This window comes from Euprymna scolopes, chromosome 4, assembly GCF_053919585.1.
Source record: "Euprymna scolopes isolate OS-2025 chromosome 4, ASM5391958v1, whole genome shotgun sequence".
In the NCBI taxonomy this organism is placed as follows: Eukaryota; Metazoa; Mollusca; class Cephalopoda; order Sepiida; family Sepiolidae; genus Euprymna; species Euprymna scolopes.
In genome coordinates, this window is record NC_136485.1 from 83,878,711 (window position 1) to 83,898,008 (window position 19,298).

General features: G+C 34.2%; 1 protein-coding gene across 2 annotated transcripts in view; it reads right to left on the reverse strand.

Moving 5' to 3' along the window:
- Positions 1–294: 294 nt before the first annotated feature.
- The window catches only part of LOC145268573 (metabotropic glutamate receptor 3-like), a 1,374,385-nt gene continuing 1,355,381 nt past the window's right edge, over positions 295–19,298 (reverse strand). For both annotated transcript variants that reach the window (XM_080124032.1, XM_080124035.1), the window contains 2 exons: positions 4,690–5,474; positions 295–572 (listed from right to left, as the gene is read on the reverse strand). In XM_080124032.1, the coding sequence (XP_079980158.1) occupies positions 409–572; positions 4,690–5,474 (949 nt within the window). In that variant the 3' untranslated portion in view covers positions 295–408. The remainder of the gene's footprint in view (positions 573–4,689; positions 5,475–19,298) is intronic.

The following is a 19,298-nucleotide window of genomic DNA, read 5'->3' on the forward strand; positions in this document are numbered from 1 at the left end:
TATATGTATATATATATATATATATAAAATAGACTAAGAAAAAAATTAAAACTATTTTTCTAAAATGTGTCTTTACTTGTAATATTGTTTTTTCAGTATGTCAATTAATCTCCCATATCGCTGAATGTATTTTCTTACATGCACTAACAAGAGTACCGATGTTGTTATGGAGATCGTCAGTTGTTTACCATAAAACACTGTTTCGGGGCTTTAATATATATATATATATATATAATATATATATATATATATATATATATATATATATATATATATATATATATATATGTACACACACTATTCCTCATCCCAATGTTAATTGTTCTTTCATCCTTGCTTTTAATTTCATCGCAAGAATAATTTCGCTGTTTTTACAGTATGCCCTTTTAAAACATGCCTTTGATTTGTTTAAAGCTCAACGTCGCGCCCGTCGTATGATTTGGTCAGGCTCTCCAATGTTTGCGTGCTGATACTTTTTCCGTTGATGCTCTGAGTTTGGGTAGCCGTCGTTGATCGACTGTAGGCGCTGCTGAATGAACTCGACCTTTTGAACCGGTGCGACATTTCAACTTCTGAAACAAATGGAAATATTTTAAATTCAAAATGTCGTTTAAGTTTACAACTTATTACAAAAAACAAAATATCAACAACTGCACTGTTTCGATGTGTACACATCATTCACTTACTTGAGCGGAAACAAACAATTAACGTCTATAGAAACAGATTATACCTGTATGAACCCATCGCATTGAGCCAAACAAACGATAACGCATTAAGCCAAGAATAAAGTTTAATCAGGAGCAACGTAATTCTCCTTGCCATATTGATGTCAAGGATTTTTTCATTGGCTGATATTTTACATTTTACAAAGCAAACGTTATGAATGTCTGTTAGATTTTTCCAAAGCAAGCGTTGAAACTATACCTTCCGATAGAAAAGCATAGGAAAACCTAAAGGGAGTCGACTATCTTTAATATCAAAATAAAACTTAAAAAAAAAAACTTTGTAAATCCTTAACACTCTAGTGATTGCTCACGGTACGGAGAGTAAATAATATTTTGTAGGCAACCAATTTTTACCGTTTTGTTTTGAAAATTAATTTCTCGCATTTTATCTATTTTGATTTTGGTAATTTCAATGAATTTATTTTCAGATCTTCAAAAATACATGATTGATTACATGGTTGTTAGTTTTTATTTTACTCTTAAATGCAAATTAAAAAAAACGGCAAGAACTTAGTTTCCATCATCATAAACTATGCATAGGCGGTTTCAATTAGGCTTAAATAAGATTAGAAACTGGTTTAAGATTCTATGAAAGGAAAATTCATTCATACTAATAGTGTCTGTCTTCTGTAATCTTCTCAAATGAACATTGAGCCATGCCTAAAACTTAATGAAACACCGATACCAATGACATATTAATATTTTTTTCATTACTTTTAGTAAAAGTAGCATTTTATCCCCTACTAGCTGTACCCTGGCAGGCGTTGCTGTGGCACGATTGTGTGTAATGGAAGAATCCGCATCACCACGGTTTTAGCACCCCGAAATTAACCCAAAGAAATATTTTGTTATATACGAACGTGAGATGGACGTTTCCACCACCACCAACCCCCCAAAAAAGAAGAAGAAAAAAGAAGAATGGGAAAAAATGGGTTCCTAGTGCGGCCTGTAAGGAGAATACTGAAAAAAGGGGGGGAATAAAAGATGAAAATAGAGAGAAAGGCATCTGACAAAGCGAAATGTAACGGAAATGATTTATGATATGTTTATAAAGAAAAAAATAAAATTAAAATTAAAAAAAGAGATTGAAAAGTCCCCGGCTTTTTTACAAAGAAAGAAACGATGTTAAACTTACCGAAGGAAGAGGAAAAACGGAAATAAATAAATAAATAAGCAAAATTGAAAGATCGTGTGAACGGAAACAGAGGAAAAAATAAATATAAAGAAACGATGCCGAATAAAGAGGAAACATGGAAAGAGAGAAGAAATAAATTTGAGAAATAAAAAGATGGGGAAAACAAAAAATAGAGAAAAGATAAATGGGAAAATCCCCCCAATAATACAATTTAAAAAGCAAAAGAAATGATGTTATAATTGCTGAAGAACGCGAAATAAAACGAAATTGAAGTATTGTAATTTTTATTTTAATGAAAGGAAATGTAAAGTTTTGTGTTTTGTTTTTGTTTTTATTTTTAACCAACGTAAAAGTAAGCCTGGTGCGTTTCACTTAAATTGCAGTCCAGTTTTTTACGAAAACCGAACCCGGTTTTCGTCCGTAATTGTCTACTATGAACGGTTACGGACGGTGTAAATGGGTGGCGGTGGAAGCATGAATTTATTAGAGAGAGCAGACTTTACTACTTCCATGGATCGTAACCGGTTTTGGCAGTGAATTCTCATCAGATAAAATATAGGAAACTCCGATCAGCGAGGTAATGGAAAGGTAATATGCCTATAACACACCTAAGATATCATGATGCAGATACATCTGCATAATGATATCGTGATACAGATACATCTGCATAAAATGTCTAGATTTTACCTCCTAATATGGTCAAACACGGAGGGGAAAAATGAGTTCATTGTATTTATAAAGAGAAGATGACACGTATCTCAGACAAACATACAAAGCAGGTTGCCTCATTCGAATGATAGTTCAAACTGATCGAGGACTTGACAAGAAACTCTTATTCGCAAATAATAAAATGGTTGTATGATTCAAATGTTATTATGAAATTCTTTCTCTGATGACCCGTATATCTCCAGCAATAAAGGACTATTCATTACAAACCACTAATACTTGTATAGAGGGCATTTTAAATGTCTCAGTTGATATTTCATGCGAAGAAGTGTTCTTTATATCTAAAAAGAATAAAATTGGCACTTTAATATGAGACAAAATTATGATCTGTCTATGGCTGCTTGTTTTCTCCACAATATAAAACTCTTTTGGGAAGAACAATCATTGTCATTACTGTTTTTATTTACCTTATACAGGAATTAATAGAAAAACTAGAAGAAGGTTCTAGTGCTATACATAAATCTGTTTTTTAGAAAATTCCACAACGTGAATAAAAACAATGGTCACTTATTCGTAAGTAATAACTTAAATCAAAATATATTTCAGGATTAAATTGAAATTGAAAAAAACATTATAACCAATCTACTCATTGGGATCTAAAATAACATGAGATGCCCTTTAAGTTATTCAAATATGCAAACTGCGTGATAAAGAATGTATTACCAGTGTAGAATTCGCAGCCATATACGTAAATAGTAAGATTTATCTATTCATCAACTTTTTCGACTCTAAATCGGCACTTACAGTTCTGCAGAAACAATTGCTAACGATTGAACTCATTATTTAAACATGATAACTAGAGATATTACAAGAGAATATTCTTCTCAATGTTCTCACTCTCGATTATATATTTGACACAGTTAGACACAGTTAATCAATCGATCAATCGAGAACCACGTCACATATGCGATATTAACTGCTATATACATAAAACACGAAGCAAAGTAAAATTAAAATTATACGTGATAGCGAGTCATGGATGCTTGACATCCTAACAAACTAAACTAAACCAAAATATATATTTAAAAATTAGAGGAAATTATTTTTATCAAATAATTACTATTATAAGACGCATCTACTGTGCTACGATTTGCCTCTGCAGTTTATCTTATTGTAATTCGATGTAATTATTTTACAGGATTAAATGCGATATTCTTACAAACGTTTCTAAATTTTTGAGATGAGGATAATTTATTCGTATATTTTGGATACATCAGACTACTGTTCTAATCTGGAGTCAAATTTTCACAATGTTTCGATCGATGTAACCTCTGACCTTCTTCAGACGTATCTTGTCGAATTCGTGGATGTTTCTGTCAAACTCAGGAATTTGGACGGAATTTCCAGTGGAACTCTTTATTAACTTCAGGGGGGTAGCGTGCTCTTCTACCATCAGCCATGACTGAATAGAGATCCTAAGTAATTATCAATTGTATTTTTCAGTCGCCCAAACTTACTGTTTAAGGCTCCTAAAATTCGTTCTAGAATTGTCCCCAAAAACACATGACGCAGTGGTTAGTAGTTAGAAAAAAATAATTGTAAAAGGTTGTATTCTGAAGGTTGAAGATTCAATCCAAATAATACTATACTCTTACTATTATTAAGTGTTAATAAGATTGTCGGAGCTTGGAAATTACATCTGCTTTGTTTATAGAAGTTGTTTACTATAACACAATATAGCATTTTATTTTTGAAGTCTATGCTTAAACCTGTTCAAGATATTTTTATTCTGAGAATGTGGATTTTCTTTTCCTTTCGCATGACTTAAAATATTTTTACAACACCTTTTATTTTCCTAGATTCATTGTAATATTTGTCTAATGTGACAACATCATTTTAATCGTGCGCTTTTCTTTTTTAAAATAAATACATGTTCAACATAACTTTTATTTACAGATATGCAAGTTGTATAATAAAAGATTTAAATACAAAATGTTTTATATACAAAAGAAAAGCGGGTGATAAACATAGAAGACGTAACACATTCTCATCATATAAAATCTATTGGATACTTGGCGATTTAAATAATATACATTTTAAAACGTGCTTGCACATGGAAATCGTTTCCAAAATAAGATTGTCGAATAAATATGAGTTACTTACCATCTGCTTGTGTTCCCGAGTCGACACGAGTCACTGACAAATTTGGTTTAGTAGCCACCATCTTATTGCTCATCATAGATTGACGAACGTTCCGTTCAGGATGAAGCAGGATAATATATAGTTTAGGTGTGAACATACAAACCAGCGCCACTGTGGCACTCAAACTTATGGAAAAGCACATGGTCGCCATGCGTACCTTAATATTGTGCGCTGTTGTGAAATAAATTGGCACAAATGCCAACCATATGATAAAAGTCGTATACATTGTGAAGCCGATATATTTGGACTCATTGAAAGCTTCTGGAATTTTTCTGGTAAGTATGGCATATACCGTACATATATTTACCAGAAGGATTGGGTAGGAGAATCCAATCATGTAGGAGAAACCATGCGCAGCCTTACAAATTAATTGGTGGTCATTGCGATTCGCATAGAACGCGATTGCTGTGGGTGGGCTCATCATTAACCAAACCATTCCAATGGTCGTCTGTAATGAGACGAGCGAGCCGCAGATGAAGAGTTGCGATCTAGGGCTAATAAATTTCGGTCTTTTAGCACTTCGTTTTCCGGCCCGAAATATCCGTGCGATTCGGTTGGTCTTTGTCAAAATTGCTGCGTACGTTATAGAAAAGCACAATCCGATTCCGAACTGCTGCGCACCACACGTAATTGGGTTCGGTTTTGTTACTACCAGAAAGGTCATCGAATAACACAGAAAGATTCCAACCAACAACACAAAGCTGAGTTCACGACCCGAGGCTTTTACTACTGGAGTAGAGCTGTACCTATTAATAAATAAAGTTAGCACGTTTTTATTAATAATGCATACACCAAATATAAACAAGTTTTCACTTATAATTTAAATATACGAATTTCAAATGTAATTAAAATGTATCTTTATCTTCCACAAACATCATGTATTTCAAACACGATTCGAACAATCATCAACATATAATAATTGCAGCCGAATGAAAATATTTTGCTCTTGTCACTGCAAAAATTATTAAGAGAAAAGGCATTTGTACCCAAGGAATAGTAACATTTCATTATAAAATTTCAAATTTTGATAGTAATTGCACACTAGAAATATTTAATATTTTTCTTTTCTCAGGACAGGCAATTTGTCATTACAGAATGACAAAAATGCTATAGATACACGGGTGCAAAGAACGATAAAAAAGTCTGGTTAAAAAATTGTATATTTAATTGTAATTTCTTCTAAACAATATAGGACAACATAAACCAGACATGCAAGATCAATAGAACATTTATTAATATATGCAACAGATAAAGGTGAATATACGAAGTTGGGCCAATAAGTCTTACAAAGCAGCAAAAATGTGTGTGCATTTTTGCGGAAAAGTCGAACCCAAACACGACTTAAATATATACTTCCCCAATCAGCGAAAATAGAAAGGAAAGCTTGCATGATCACGCGTAATTAGGCCTTCATATTAGTATTCACATGTTATTTGGTTATATAAAGAATTTTCTAATAGACAGTATTAACATAAAACACTTTTTTAAGGGAGATTATTTTTAAGCTGATAATGTTGTCGATTAATAATTCGATTGAATATTACAATTTAATCAGAATCGACTAAATATGTACATTGTGAATGCCATTAAACTCGTGATATTTTAGAATCTAAAAGTATCTTCTAACAGTTATAACAAAAATGTTGGCGGGTTAATTTATGATAAATTTAATGTTACCTTGTTTGCCATTAAGAATAACAATCACGTGTTTATAGACATTAACACTGTCTAGAGCAAATAAAATTGTTATTTGAACTATGAATGTTTAATAAAACTAACATAGAAATTCGAAAAGACAGTGAATATAAGAATACAATTTTCATACATTTATTTTTATTCATATATGTAAATGATCAACTTTCGAAAACAAACACCATATATGGATTATTTCTGATTTATAAGCATGTTACCAATGATATGACACAATTCAATGTGTATATATTTAATTCAATATATTAGGTTTTATCCTAGTAAATGAGACATATCTTAATTATCGGTTAATGTAATATATATATATATATATATATATATATATATATATATATATATATATATATAAGAGTGTACACAGCAACAATTGTTGATTTTAAGACTTTTTCCATTTGTTAATATTTTTTCATATTTTTATAACGCGTTCGATCCTTATTTAGCTCATTCATACAATTTTAAATAAAAATATTTTAGTTAAAAGTTTGTTTTTTAGAGAATGTTTATAGAATTACTTTTTGGAGATCATTTTAGTTTGGCTAGCCCAACTGTGCTTTCGAATAATATGTGAATGGCAGACTGGATGTCTCCAGTGAGATTGGTTAGAATTGACAGGGTCAGCGTAAAGTCAATTTGATGGGTGGAAGGTGTTAAGTCTATTTGGTTAATATTTTTATTATTTTCCCCTTTAATGTGTTTGTGTCAGTGCACGCTTGCGTGTGTATAAGGGTGAGTGTTTGTGCGTTTGGTGCGTGTATATGGGTATGGGTTATAATCTGTAATTGTTTCTTTCCACATGTACGTGTGCCCGTGTGTTCTACTATTTACTTGTCTCACCACGAGAGCATAGTTGGGCACAAGGTCGGTCATGTGCATATACATGTTAGAGCTCAGTCGTCTGTTCTTGTAAGTAAAAATGAGGTAGGATGTCCGAGAGTTCGAACCTGTGACGCTAGGTTTGGTAAAAATTCCCATTATAAATTTTAAAAAATAATACAGATATGTTATTGGAAAGGAATGTGTTGTTAGTAATGTTATTGAAAAAGGAATTTGATGATTCAATTTTGTTTATGAAAATGAAATGAAATTAAAATAAGGGATTTGAAAATGAAAAAGATATTTGTAAAATAGGTTAGTCGGAAATGAGGTTGGAGAATGTTTCTTTGCAAGCATGTGTTTTGGGCATATTATGGACAACATGAGGCATGTCAGGCCACGAGTCCGATATGCACAGCTTCTTTGGTCATGCGGTGACGTCATGAATTCTCAATATAGTTAGAGTTTGGCAGTGTAGACAGGGAATTCAGAAGTCAGTCGGACAGACAGAGCTGACATCCGCCTTGGATGCGAAGGGTAGAAGAAGGGAATCATGTAGAGACTTTGAATTCCTTGATGCGAAGTCATTGATCGGTGGAATGGAATAAACGAATATCATCATATTTTTGTAACTGTTGTCCTCGTGTTATGTTATTCAACAGACAAAGTTATTGTGAATGTGTATTATAAGGCTTGTGTTCCACTCACCTGTATTTATAAGAACGTGTGTATAAACTCATCTAAGAATGTCTCTCTATCATGTAAGAAGTTGCCTCCCTCTCAGTATAAAGAATTAATGAATGTTCATTCATTATGATAAAAGACTGAAATCCTCATCTCCAAAATATGTGCTAAACAAATATCATGCTTATAGAAACACTCCTAAAACTGTCAGACATGTATTAATGTTAATCTTTGTCTATCAATCTCTTCTATCTATATATCTAATCCCTCTCTCAAAGTGTAACACACCCACTATTAAAATGCCCCTGTCTGTATTAAAATTATACCCTGTCACTATCTCTCGTACTAATGTGAACACTCTAATATGAACAGTCAACAACAAATATATAACATATACCATCCCTTTTAATATAACCCCTATGCAACACACACACACACACACATATATATATATATATATATATATATATATATATATGCATATACACATATATATGCATAAATATAATGGAATAAAAATGATAAATATATGTACAAAATAAGAGTATACATATATATATATGCATATATATATATATTTATATATATATATATATATATATATATATATATATATATATATATATTCATATATATATGATGGACTCTCCCGTCGATTTCGACGTATGAGGTTCGGGCAACCCATATTTCTAAAACTCATTTATGCTTTTGCCTCTGATGACTTTTTAGTTCAGCAAGGGACTTGCAGACAATGCCACAAATAGAACATGAATGTGGATTTAATGCTGCAGATATTGGTGCGGCTGGAAGTCGTTTTGCTCTTATTCTGTTTTCTTTCAGTTGCCTTAAGCTTTCAGAGTGAAACCTCTGGAGACCTTCAAAACACCTTGATCTCTATCTTTTTCGGTCAACTACCTCATCTTCAAGACTCCTGTATGGTATCTTCACTGCAGACAAGTTACTCTTCAACTTGTCCTTGTACCTAATCCAAGGACATCCGACAATTCTTTTACCACTCTCAAATTGACTGTACATCGCAATTTTTGGAATTCTGTCATCGGGCATCCTCAATACATGACCAGCCCACCGTATTTGCGGTTGAATAAGGAATAATTCAATGCCAGATATTTTGCATTTTGTGAATAATTCGGTATTTGATACCTTGTCGCGGAGGCTAAGACCACATATGGAGCGTAGACAGCTTTTGTAGAAAACGTCCAACTGATTAATGTGATGTCTGTATGGAGTCCATGACTCAGACCCATAAAGAAGAATGGAAAGAACAACAGCACGGTAGACAAGGATTTTTGTGTCTAGTCGAATACCCCTTCCATTCCACAAGCGATGGCTAAGATTTCCAAAGGCAGAAGTGGCCTTAGCAATCCTGTTGACAATTTCATCATCAAGAGAACCGCCCTGGTTCACCTTGCTACCAAGGTAAGGAAAGGACTTGACATAATTGATATCATGACCGTCGACTTTCAGCTTGCGCGCAGGAAATCTATACTCTGGTGGATTTTGCTTTACGCCTTCAACTTGTTTGGGGGTAGGGTGTGGCTGATACACTACCTCAGTCTTCCTTATGCTAATTGTCAGGCCAAAAGCCTTGCACGCGGCTGAAAATCGATCAAGAAGAACCTAGGCTTCCTCAAAGGACGTGGCTACCAGTGCGGCATCGTCAGCGAAGAGCAAGTCGCGAATAATTTCTGTGCGAAGAAGAGTAACCGTTGATGGTTAAATAAGCCACCGGATGACCGAAATTGAAACTTGACACCAGTGTCCAAATCATCAAATTCATGTTTCAGCATTAGTGAACAGAAGAGCGCAAAGAGGACTGGCACCATTACACATCCCTGTTTGGTCCCATTCGTAACATCAAATGGATCAGACATCATACCATCTGAGACAACACTGGCCTTCATCCCCTCGTGAAAGGAAATGGTCACGTTCAGCATGTTTTCTGGAATACCAAGCCTTCTTAAAACTTGCGAAAGAGCATCGCGATTCACAGTGTCGAAGGCCTTCGTCAGGTCAACAAACACCATATACAATTCCTGATTTTCTCACGGACCTTTTCTGCCACCTGACGTAAGGAAAATATCATGTCAATGGTGCCGCGACCCGACCGACACCCACACTGCGATTCTGGACACACCTTATCAACGAGACGATTTATGATTCGGTTTAGAATGAATCTAGCCAGAATCTTTCCTGCAATTGAAAGCAGAGATATCCCCCGATGGTTGTCACAGACATTCTTGACTCCCTTATTTTTGTAGAGATGTTTGATGCAGGCATCTTTGTAGTCCTGTGGAACTCGGCCTGCTTTCCATATCTTTACAAAGAGAGCATGGAGCTTTTTACCAGCACATGCCCACCATGCTTGTACCCTTCAGGCGGAATTGGATCCTTTGGTGATGGGGACTTGCAAGAAGCAATTTGTTTGATAGATTCCCATACTTCCTGATAAGCAGGTTCCAATGACAATTCTGGAATATCTGGATTCTTAGGAATAGAGGACACAACATCGCTGTCAATGAGAGATGAAGTGTTTAAGACAGTTTCAAAATGCTCCTTCAAACGATTGAGAATATCTGATTTATCAGTCAGCAATGCCTCTCCATCGGCTGTGCTTAATGGGGAAGCACCACTTTTCTGAGGACCAAATACCTCTTTCAGACCATCATAGAAGGCTTTCGTGTTCTTGCTGTCAGCAGCTCCCTGCAGTGCAATTGCCTTATTGTACCACCATTTTTCTTTCATAGCTCGGAGAGCTCGCTGTACCTCACCTTTACACTTTTTGAAGGCTGTGTGCTTCACTGTTGAGTTTTTGTCCTCAATCCAAGATTTGTGAGATCAGTGCATTTGGTTAATCAGTGCTTTAACTTCATCGTCACTTTCGTCAAACCAATCCTGGTGTTTTCTTTTCGGTATTCCAAGGACTTCTACTGCTACAGCTTGAGTTGCTTCTCGCAATGTTTCCAAGAAGATTCAACATCATAAGTTACAACTGATGATATATATATATATATATATATATATATATATATATATATATATATATATATATATATATATGTATACACTATATGAAATGATAGAGCATTCGGTCAAAACGGTAAAACCTATTTATAGAATAACGGAAAATATACTACGATGGCTGCTTCATCCTATGAAAACCCACATGAGGTACATCAATGACTTACACACCATACTTCAAAACCTATATCCAAAAATTTAATACAAACAAGAACAAAGCTCTACAGAATGACACTTCCTAGGCATGCTAATAAAAATCAAAAAGCAAAAACATTATCACAGACATCTACCACAAACCTACAGACACCCAACCATATCTACACTTTTAAAACATCACCCTAAAAGCTGCATGAAATACATACCCTACACGCTAGCACGCACAATCTGCACCATAGTAAAAGATAAACACCTACAAACAACCCGAATTAAGGAACTACGAAATAATCTAAGAAGGAGAAAATACCCACCACAACTTATAGACAAGGGTATCCAACTGGCTAAAATATACCCGTAGAAGAATTGAAAACACTCCAAACGCGATTAACAAGTCCTAACATAGCACAAACAACCAATAACTTTTCACAGAGATAAAGAAAAACCTCGCCCTACTTAACCAAAACAAAAACTAAACGATTTTCTTAAGACAACAAAAATAATAACAAGCAAACTCAAACCAAAGACCTAAAACGCATTCTTACTTCATCCAAACTCAATCAACACACAACACCACGAGTGACAAAATGCAACAAGCAACGATGTGGAGTTTGTAACATTATGTTAGAGGGAAAAACATACACATTCCTAGACTCTACACCAACATTCAACATAAAAATATCGAGACTGCGCCTATAGAAATATTATCTATGTAATAAAATGTGCAACATGTGAGTAATTCGACATAGGCGCCATTAAAACCGTCAGTACTAGAAAAAATATTGCATCGATTCAACAGTAAAATTGTAGAAAATAGACACCTGCATGTTTCACAACACATAAATACATGCAGTGGCGGCAAATTTAGTATACTGACCATTTATTTAAACCGACAACTATTTTTACTTACTAAGACAAGAAAAATAATTCATAATAAAATTCACTCCCACATTAAATGAATCCCAATAACCACACATATGAATAAGCAAAAACCATGTTTATACAAGTGTGCAGCCCTACACATGAATCAAGAAAAGCACAATGAATCGCGCTCACATACGCACGAGTACCCTACACATATATACACACGGGTACGCACAAGCACACCCAATATAATACCGATTCCCCAAATTAAGCAAGCAATTAGAAGCAAAGTAAACTATTCTGCACACATTCAATGAAAAAATCCCTCCAGACTAAGGCAATTTCAAACGATGAATATATATGTACGTGTGTGTATGTGTGCGTGTGTGGATTTATATATGTGTGTATATGTATGTATACCTTACTCTTATTTTATTTCTTTTTTATGAATTTAACATTTATTTTCCATTTCATTCATGTATATACATATATGTGTATGTGTATATATATATATATATATATATATATATATATATATATATATATATATACGTATGTATGTGTATGTGTGTATGTTTATACTGAGGACTGACCTTCTTAATAACTATGCCATTGTGGTGAGATAAGTAAATAGGAACGCATATAGGCAAAGGCACATGTGGAAAAATGGCAGAGTCTTACCCATACACATATACACGCACACAACGCACAATCACTTACCTTTACACACAAGAACACATGCACTGACACAAATATGTCAAAGAGGACAAATACAAATATTCACCAAATAGACTTCTCACCTCCCAATCACCAAATTGGCTTAATACAGATCCAATGAATTTTAACCAATCTCATCGGAGCCATCCAGTCTCACATCCACATATTATTCGAACTAACCGAACTAAAATAATCTCGAAAAAGTAATCCCATAAACTTTTAAGTAAAAAAGTTTTAAATAAAAATATCTGAAGGGAGTTAAATAAGACTCGAAGCGCGTTATGGAAATATTTTGAAATATTTAAAAATGATAAATCTTAAAAATGAACAATTGTTGCTGGCCCCACTCTTTAATATATATATTTTTACTCCCATTTTACAACCATTGTATATATATATATATATATATATATATATATATATATATATATATATATATATATATATATATATATATATTATTCAATTTCACTGTTTTTAAATACTGTGTATATACGGAATATGAATGCAAACTCTAAGGGGTTTAAGACCAAAGAAAGATCAAACATTTTTTCATTAAAAGAAATTCAATATTTCGAATTATAAGAAATTTTTATCGGGATATTCAAGCTTTCATTTAATTTAAATAATTTTTAACATCGTGTGGCGTTGGTGATAATAATAAGTTTTGAATGTTTGTTCCGGTTTGAGCGTCAGTCAACGCGTGTTATATCATATAGGGATTCACTGTTGTTTTTAAACACTTGGTATATGTAACAAAAATTAGAGCATTAACGATTTTAAAACCAAAACAAGTACAAATATATTTTTCATAAATAAATAGATTTATTTATTACAACAAATTCAATATTTCGAATCATAACAAATTCTTTATTAGGAAAATCCAGGTTTCATTTTATTTAATTTTTTTACGGCCTATGGCCGTGATGATAATACTTAGAGCGTTTTCGTATTTTGTAGGAAGTCCTGAATCTTCGTTACAGTGAAAGCGGCGGCCAATGCGTGTCATCTAATATAAGGATTCACTGTTTTTTTTAACACCGTTGAAATATGAAATAGAAATTCGAACTTTTACGGTTTTAAGACCAAAACAAATGCAAATAATTTTGAAAATTATGTTATTAACCGTTAAAGTTTTAATTTATATTCCATAAATCAACATTAGTTAAAAACATTGAATGCTTATATTATATGACATGCGTTGACTGACAACCAGGCTGGGGCAAACATTCAAGATTTCGACAGCATCTGAAGACGTCACACAAATTATTGCAACAGCCATGCGACGTGAAAAAAAATAATTAAATAAATCCAGGATTTTCCTGATGAAGAATTTTTTTTATAATTCAAAATATGGAATTTGTTTTAATAAATAAATGTATTTATTCATGAAAATATTTTTTTACACAGACATCACCACATTATCTAGGCAACGAGGCTACTCGAGGATAGGGTTTAAACAGTGTATAGTAGAAATTGGACAATATAGTAATCATTAGAAATGAACATTCGGTAAATTTGTTAACTTATATGGAACGGCTCATCAAGAACGTATTTACGTTAGACATGAAGACCACCATATTGTTGACAGCCGGAAAGCAGGAAAACGGAAGACAATTCCACAGGCGTGCAGTTCTAAGAAAGAGACTTTGTTCATGGAATCTACGTTTAGGTTTAGGCATAGATAAAGAATGGAGGTAAATATTGATAGTGTTTTCAGCTAGACGAGTGTTTCTTGTGAAAGTTTGGCGAGATAGGACCATAGACTGAAGCTCAGTCGAACACTTTCCATGAAAATAACGATACATCAGAGACAAACTCACAACATCTCTTCTGTGAGATAGAGGTTGCAGGGAAGAGAAAAGGACATCTCCTACAAGGCTACGAAGTGTATTTTGTAACTCTATCAAGGCAAGTCCTTTCTAGCAGCGCCGGCCCAGGAAGAAATATTGGGGGTTGGCGGCCTTGGTCGCAAAGGGTAGAATTAGCTGCAAAGTGCTTGGCAAAGAGTTTGGCTTTGTCTGATGCTGACGAGATTACCTCAGGACCATTGATAATAATTGGGATAGAGCACACGAATCTGTTCAGGATTCTGTTTGCTATTTGCCAAAACTGGTGGGAACCAAACCGCTGATCAGCTACTTTGGACTTGACGGATAGAGCATACAACTCTCTTGCGTTCTTTATTACTTTCTTACAATGGTTGCTGGCAGTCCTGACAACGGCTTTAATTTCCGTACATCTATTACGTTGGAAGCAGTGGAAAAAGTGATTTCTGTGCGCAATGGCAGCAGCAGATTCTCAGAGAACCATGACTGGCTGTTAGGTTTTGCTGGAACTTTTTCGAGGGTATGAAACGGTCTATACCTACCATTAACCATTCCGTCAGGTCTGATACTATAGAGGACACATTCTTTTTAAACATGGAACGCAAAGGTAGATCCGATATAAATGTACGGAAGCTATCCCAGTCAACCTTAGTGTATCGATATACTGTACGATGGAGGGGTATGTCTGGGGACTTATTACATTTCATTTTTATCTTAATTGAAACAACAGAGTGCTCGGAAGATCCAAGAGGAGACAGAACAGAAACTGTACATAGTTCAAAGCAAGTTGCGAGATAAAGGTTCAGTACTGGTCATTGTCGGACACACGGGTGGGTTCGTGAACAATCTGAGTGAGTTCATAAGCAATGGAGAAATCATAACAGAGCCTCCCCTCATCATCAGTCTTGTTTGAGTAGGTCAACCATTCGACGTTGTGAACATTGAAGTCTCCACATGCGTGAATGTTAGCTGAAGGATAAGCAGATAGGACTGGGTCAATTTTCTCAGATATGCTTTTAAAGATAGTAACTCCGCTGTTGTGGGGGCGATAAAGAGTAAATATAAATGTAGTAGTGTGCGCTAATGCAACCCGGAAGCAAATATAGAGTAAGTTAGGATCTTCTCCGGAGATGCCCCTACCACGTGGAGAGCCATCTTTAATATAGGCACATATTCCATGCCCACGGCGATCTTGAGGGCCAGATTTAGAAGTTAAGTTAGAGTCTCCTTTAATTGCGAACTCTTCTAGGGAAATAGCCAGTCCAATGCAAGTTTCGCTTAAAAATAAAAGGTCTGGTTTAGTCTCCTGTAATTGGGTTTCAACCTCTGGAAGGTTAGAACCTAGACCGCTGATGTTAGGGAAGGAGACATGCTAGTAGGGGTCAACGTTGGAAGTTGGAGAACCGGGTTTCATCGTGTATTTTTTCTTGAAACTTGTAAGGATGGAATTTTTGAATTTGTGGACTAGGTCGTCAGACTTCCTTAGAGCAGGACAGAGAGGGGAGACTAAGAGAGAAAAAGAAACGAAGAATGTTTTTTGTAGAACATGATAAAGTAAAGCCGTAACAATTACCCACTAATATGGCATCGAGAGGCCCCAACCAGAAGCTAATGTATGGTCCAGAATCCATTCACCAAATGGCAATACAGCAGCCGCAGTACTTTGCACCTGCTGATAGGACAGGCTCCTTAGTGGTTAATCCAAGGTCCGGGTCCCTGACTATCAGGCGGATAACGTCAGCCCAGATAAAACGTTTACCTCCAGCACCCTTACTAGTGACATGGCTACAAGTATAGCCATAGAAACAGAAAATGTCCGCCATCTCTGCCAACTTTTCACGTAAAATACTGCCAACATAGAAAAATGAGGACTGAGGCGCAAATAAGAAGCGAGAGTCACGCTTTTATTAAGTATTATACTTGTTTGCATTTGGTTTAGTCTCATAACCGTTAAAATATTAATTTGTATTCCATATATATATATATATATATATATATATATATATATATATATATATATATATGCGTGTGTTTGTGAGTGTGTCTCTGTGTATGCATATGCTTGCGCATGTACATTTCCGTACAATTCATGAAACGATAAAGTAATATTGAATAGTAGAGTATAAAAAAAGTATTCCGTACTTACAAAGAAAGATCTCATGAAATAACAAACACCGTATTTTTGTACAAATTCAAACTGCAATCTCAACCCTGTTTTACATACTGAGAACGTAGTATAAGTCATTTTCTACCGCATTTGCATTATTTAATAGTCGTTTTCATTCTCTGAATTCTTTTACTTCACTAAGAGAACGGTATTGACATCTATAGCGACAAGAATATATCAGAGTAAATGTATTCTAATGTTTGGAAATGATAATCAGATATTTTAGAGGATACTTTTTTCAGATTCTTCATTCATACGTCTACGATCTTATTTGTAAATCACTGACTTTCGAGATTTTATTTAAAAACTTAAAAAAAATTGGTCTATTTTAATAAAAAAGTTGCACATGAGAATATATATATATATATATATATATATATATATATACGGCTAATCAATCATTCTACAATAATAACAACAAAGTCTATTATAGCGGAATGTTTATATACATATCTATAATATAAAGCCGAATATCTGTGCGTATGTGGGTGTGCATCTGGTCACGAATAGGTTCCTATATGGTTGACTATTTTAAAAAAAAACTGATTACATATAATGATAGAAGATGTATCGCGACACACGAATAGATATGTTTTATCTGGCAGAACGGTGGATCATTAAATCGTGGGGATCTACGTTCGCGCCTGATCCACAAAGTATGGAAATAAACATTTTAAAAATAAAAACAAAACGTTTACAAGTGTTTTTATATAGATGTACATAATACTACTTTGATGAGTATGTTTTAACTTAAATACGGATGGTATAATAAAATTTAGGGGTCTGCGTTCGCGCATGGCCTCCATAGAATGGAAATAGGCACAAACTTTAATAAAGACTTTTCATATCTATCTGCGTAAGTATACTTTGATAATTATGTTTCAGTTTGAAGAAATATTGTATAATAAAATTTGTTGTTGTTCGTTCGCGCCTGACCTCCATAGAATGGAAATATGTCACAAAGTTTAACAAGTTTTTTTTTTAATATAGATCCACAGAATACTGTGATAAGTGTTTCAGTATGGAAATGTATGCTATAATAAATTATGGTATCTATCTATTTTATTTTTAATTTCATCATATTTTTCTTTGGTTTTGATACCCTGAAATTCGAAGCTATCTCTTTCCAACCCTTCCTTTTCATAACCTATCATACTTTCATAAATCAGAGTCCATTTTCTGTAAGCTGTTTTTGAACCCAGTCAACGACAGGTACTTTTGCTAGTATATATATATATATATATATATATATATATATATATATATATATATATATATACAGAAAATATCTAACTGATGAGCCCAATTAAGGGCGAAACTCGAGCCTTTGACTTCCGTTTTGTTGGCTTTCTTGGCTCCTGTGGGCGGCGACATTGGTTCGGCTGTGGAAAATCATTATATATATTTTCTCTCACACTTTCTGAACATTCTATTGATTACTCGTAAGGTTAGCTTGTTGGAATGATATCGTCCTTTCGAGTACACAGAATTGCTACTGGTGAGGCGTCGGCTTGGCTTTAAGCTGGTTTGATACCTCGTCCCTTTTTCGGTATGAGGTAGGTTCTTTCCACTGTCGGATCTGTGCCGCGGGTTGCTTGGTCTGTGTAAGTTAATAGACTTTCTTTTGTATGTGGCGTGTTTGCTCAATTGGTAGAGTGCTCGCCTAGTATGCAAGAGGTTCGGGTTTCACATCCTGCGCGCGGATATGTCTAACTGATGAGCCAAAATGAGGGAGAAACTCGAGTTTTTGACTTTCGGTTTGTTGGCTTTCTTGGTTCCTGTGGGCTGCGACATTGGTTCGGCTCTGGAAAATCATTATATACAGTCTTGGTCCAAATCATAAGACCACTTAAGAAAGTAAGCGTTTACGCATATTATCGAATTTTTAATCAAACAAATGGTTGAAAACATTGCCAAAAGGGGAAATATGATGGAAAAATTAAATCTGCTTCATTCGATTCCTTAACCCTGATCTAATATTTTTTTTAAAATATAAAATCACCTAGAGACTTTGGGTTCATTCGGAAAATACTTTCACTACGAATCCCTTAGCTAATATAACATGATTTTCAATCCTCAGACTCGCTGACAAAATATTTCTCCTGGATGAACTCTTACTCTAGATTTAGAATGACACATCGTTTAATGCAACACTCTTTATGCACATTTCATAGGAGGACATATTTTCTCTTATAATTTGAATAAATATTATGTTCGAAACTCAAATATTATTTTAATTATCAATTAAATATAATAAAAATGTAATAACTGATATAATAATTATAACAGAAAAACTATTTAAAATATTATATAATAATATAAAATCTATATAATAATAATTATTAATATAATAACTATAATAAAATAAAAAAATACTGGTTTGTTTGAAATTGAATTTACAAATGAGACCGCGGACTAAACAGTGTAAGCGTTGCGCTACCGGAAGTAAAAATGATAAAAGCCAAGTCAAAAGCGAATAAACTGCACTACTCGTGCAGGAGCAAATCAAAACTTATGTACAAGGCAAATGCACTGTAGTATATAATGCTGATAATGTTTATCTGACGCGTTACATATTTGTTGCCGATGTGAAA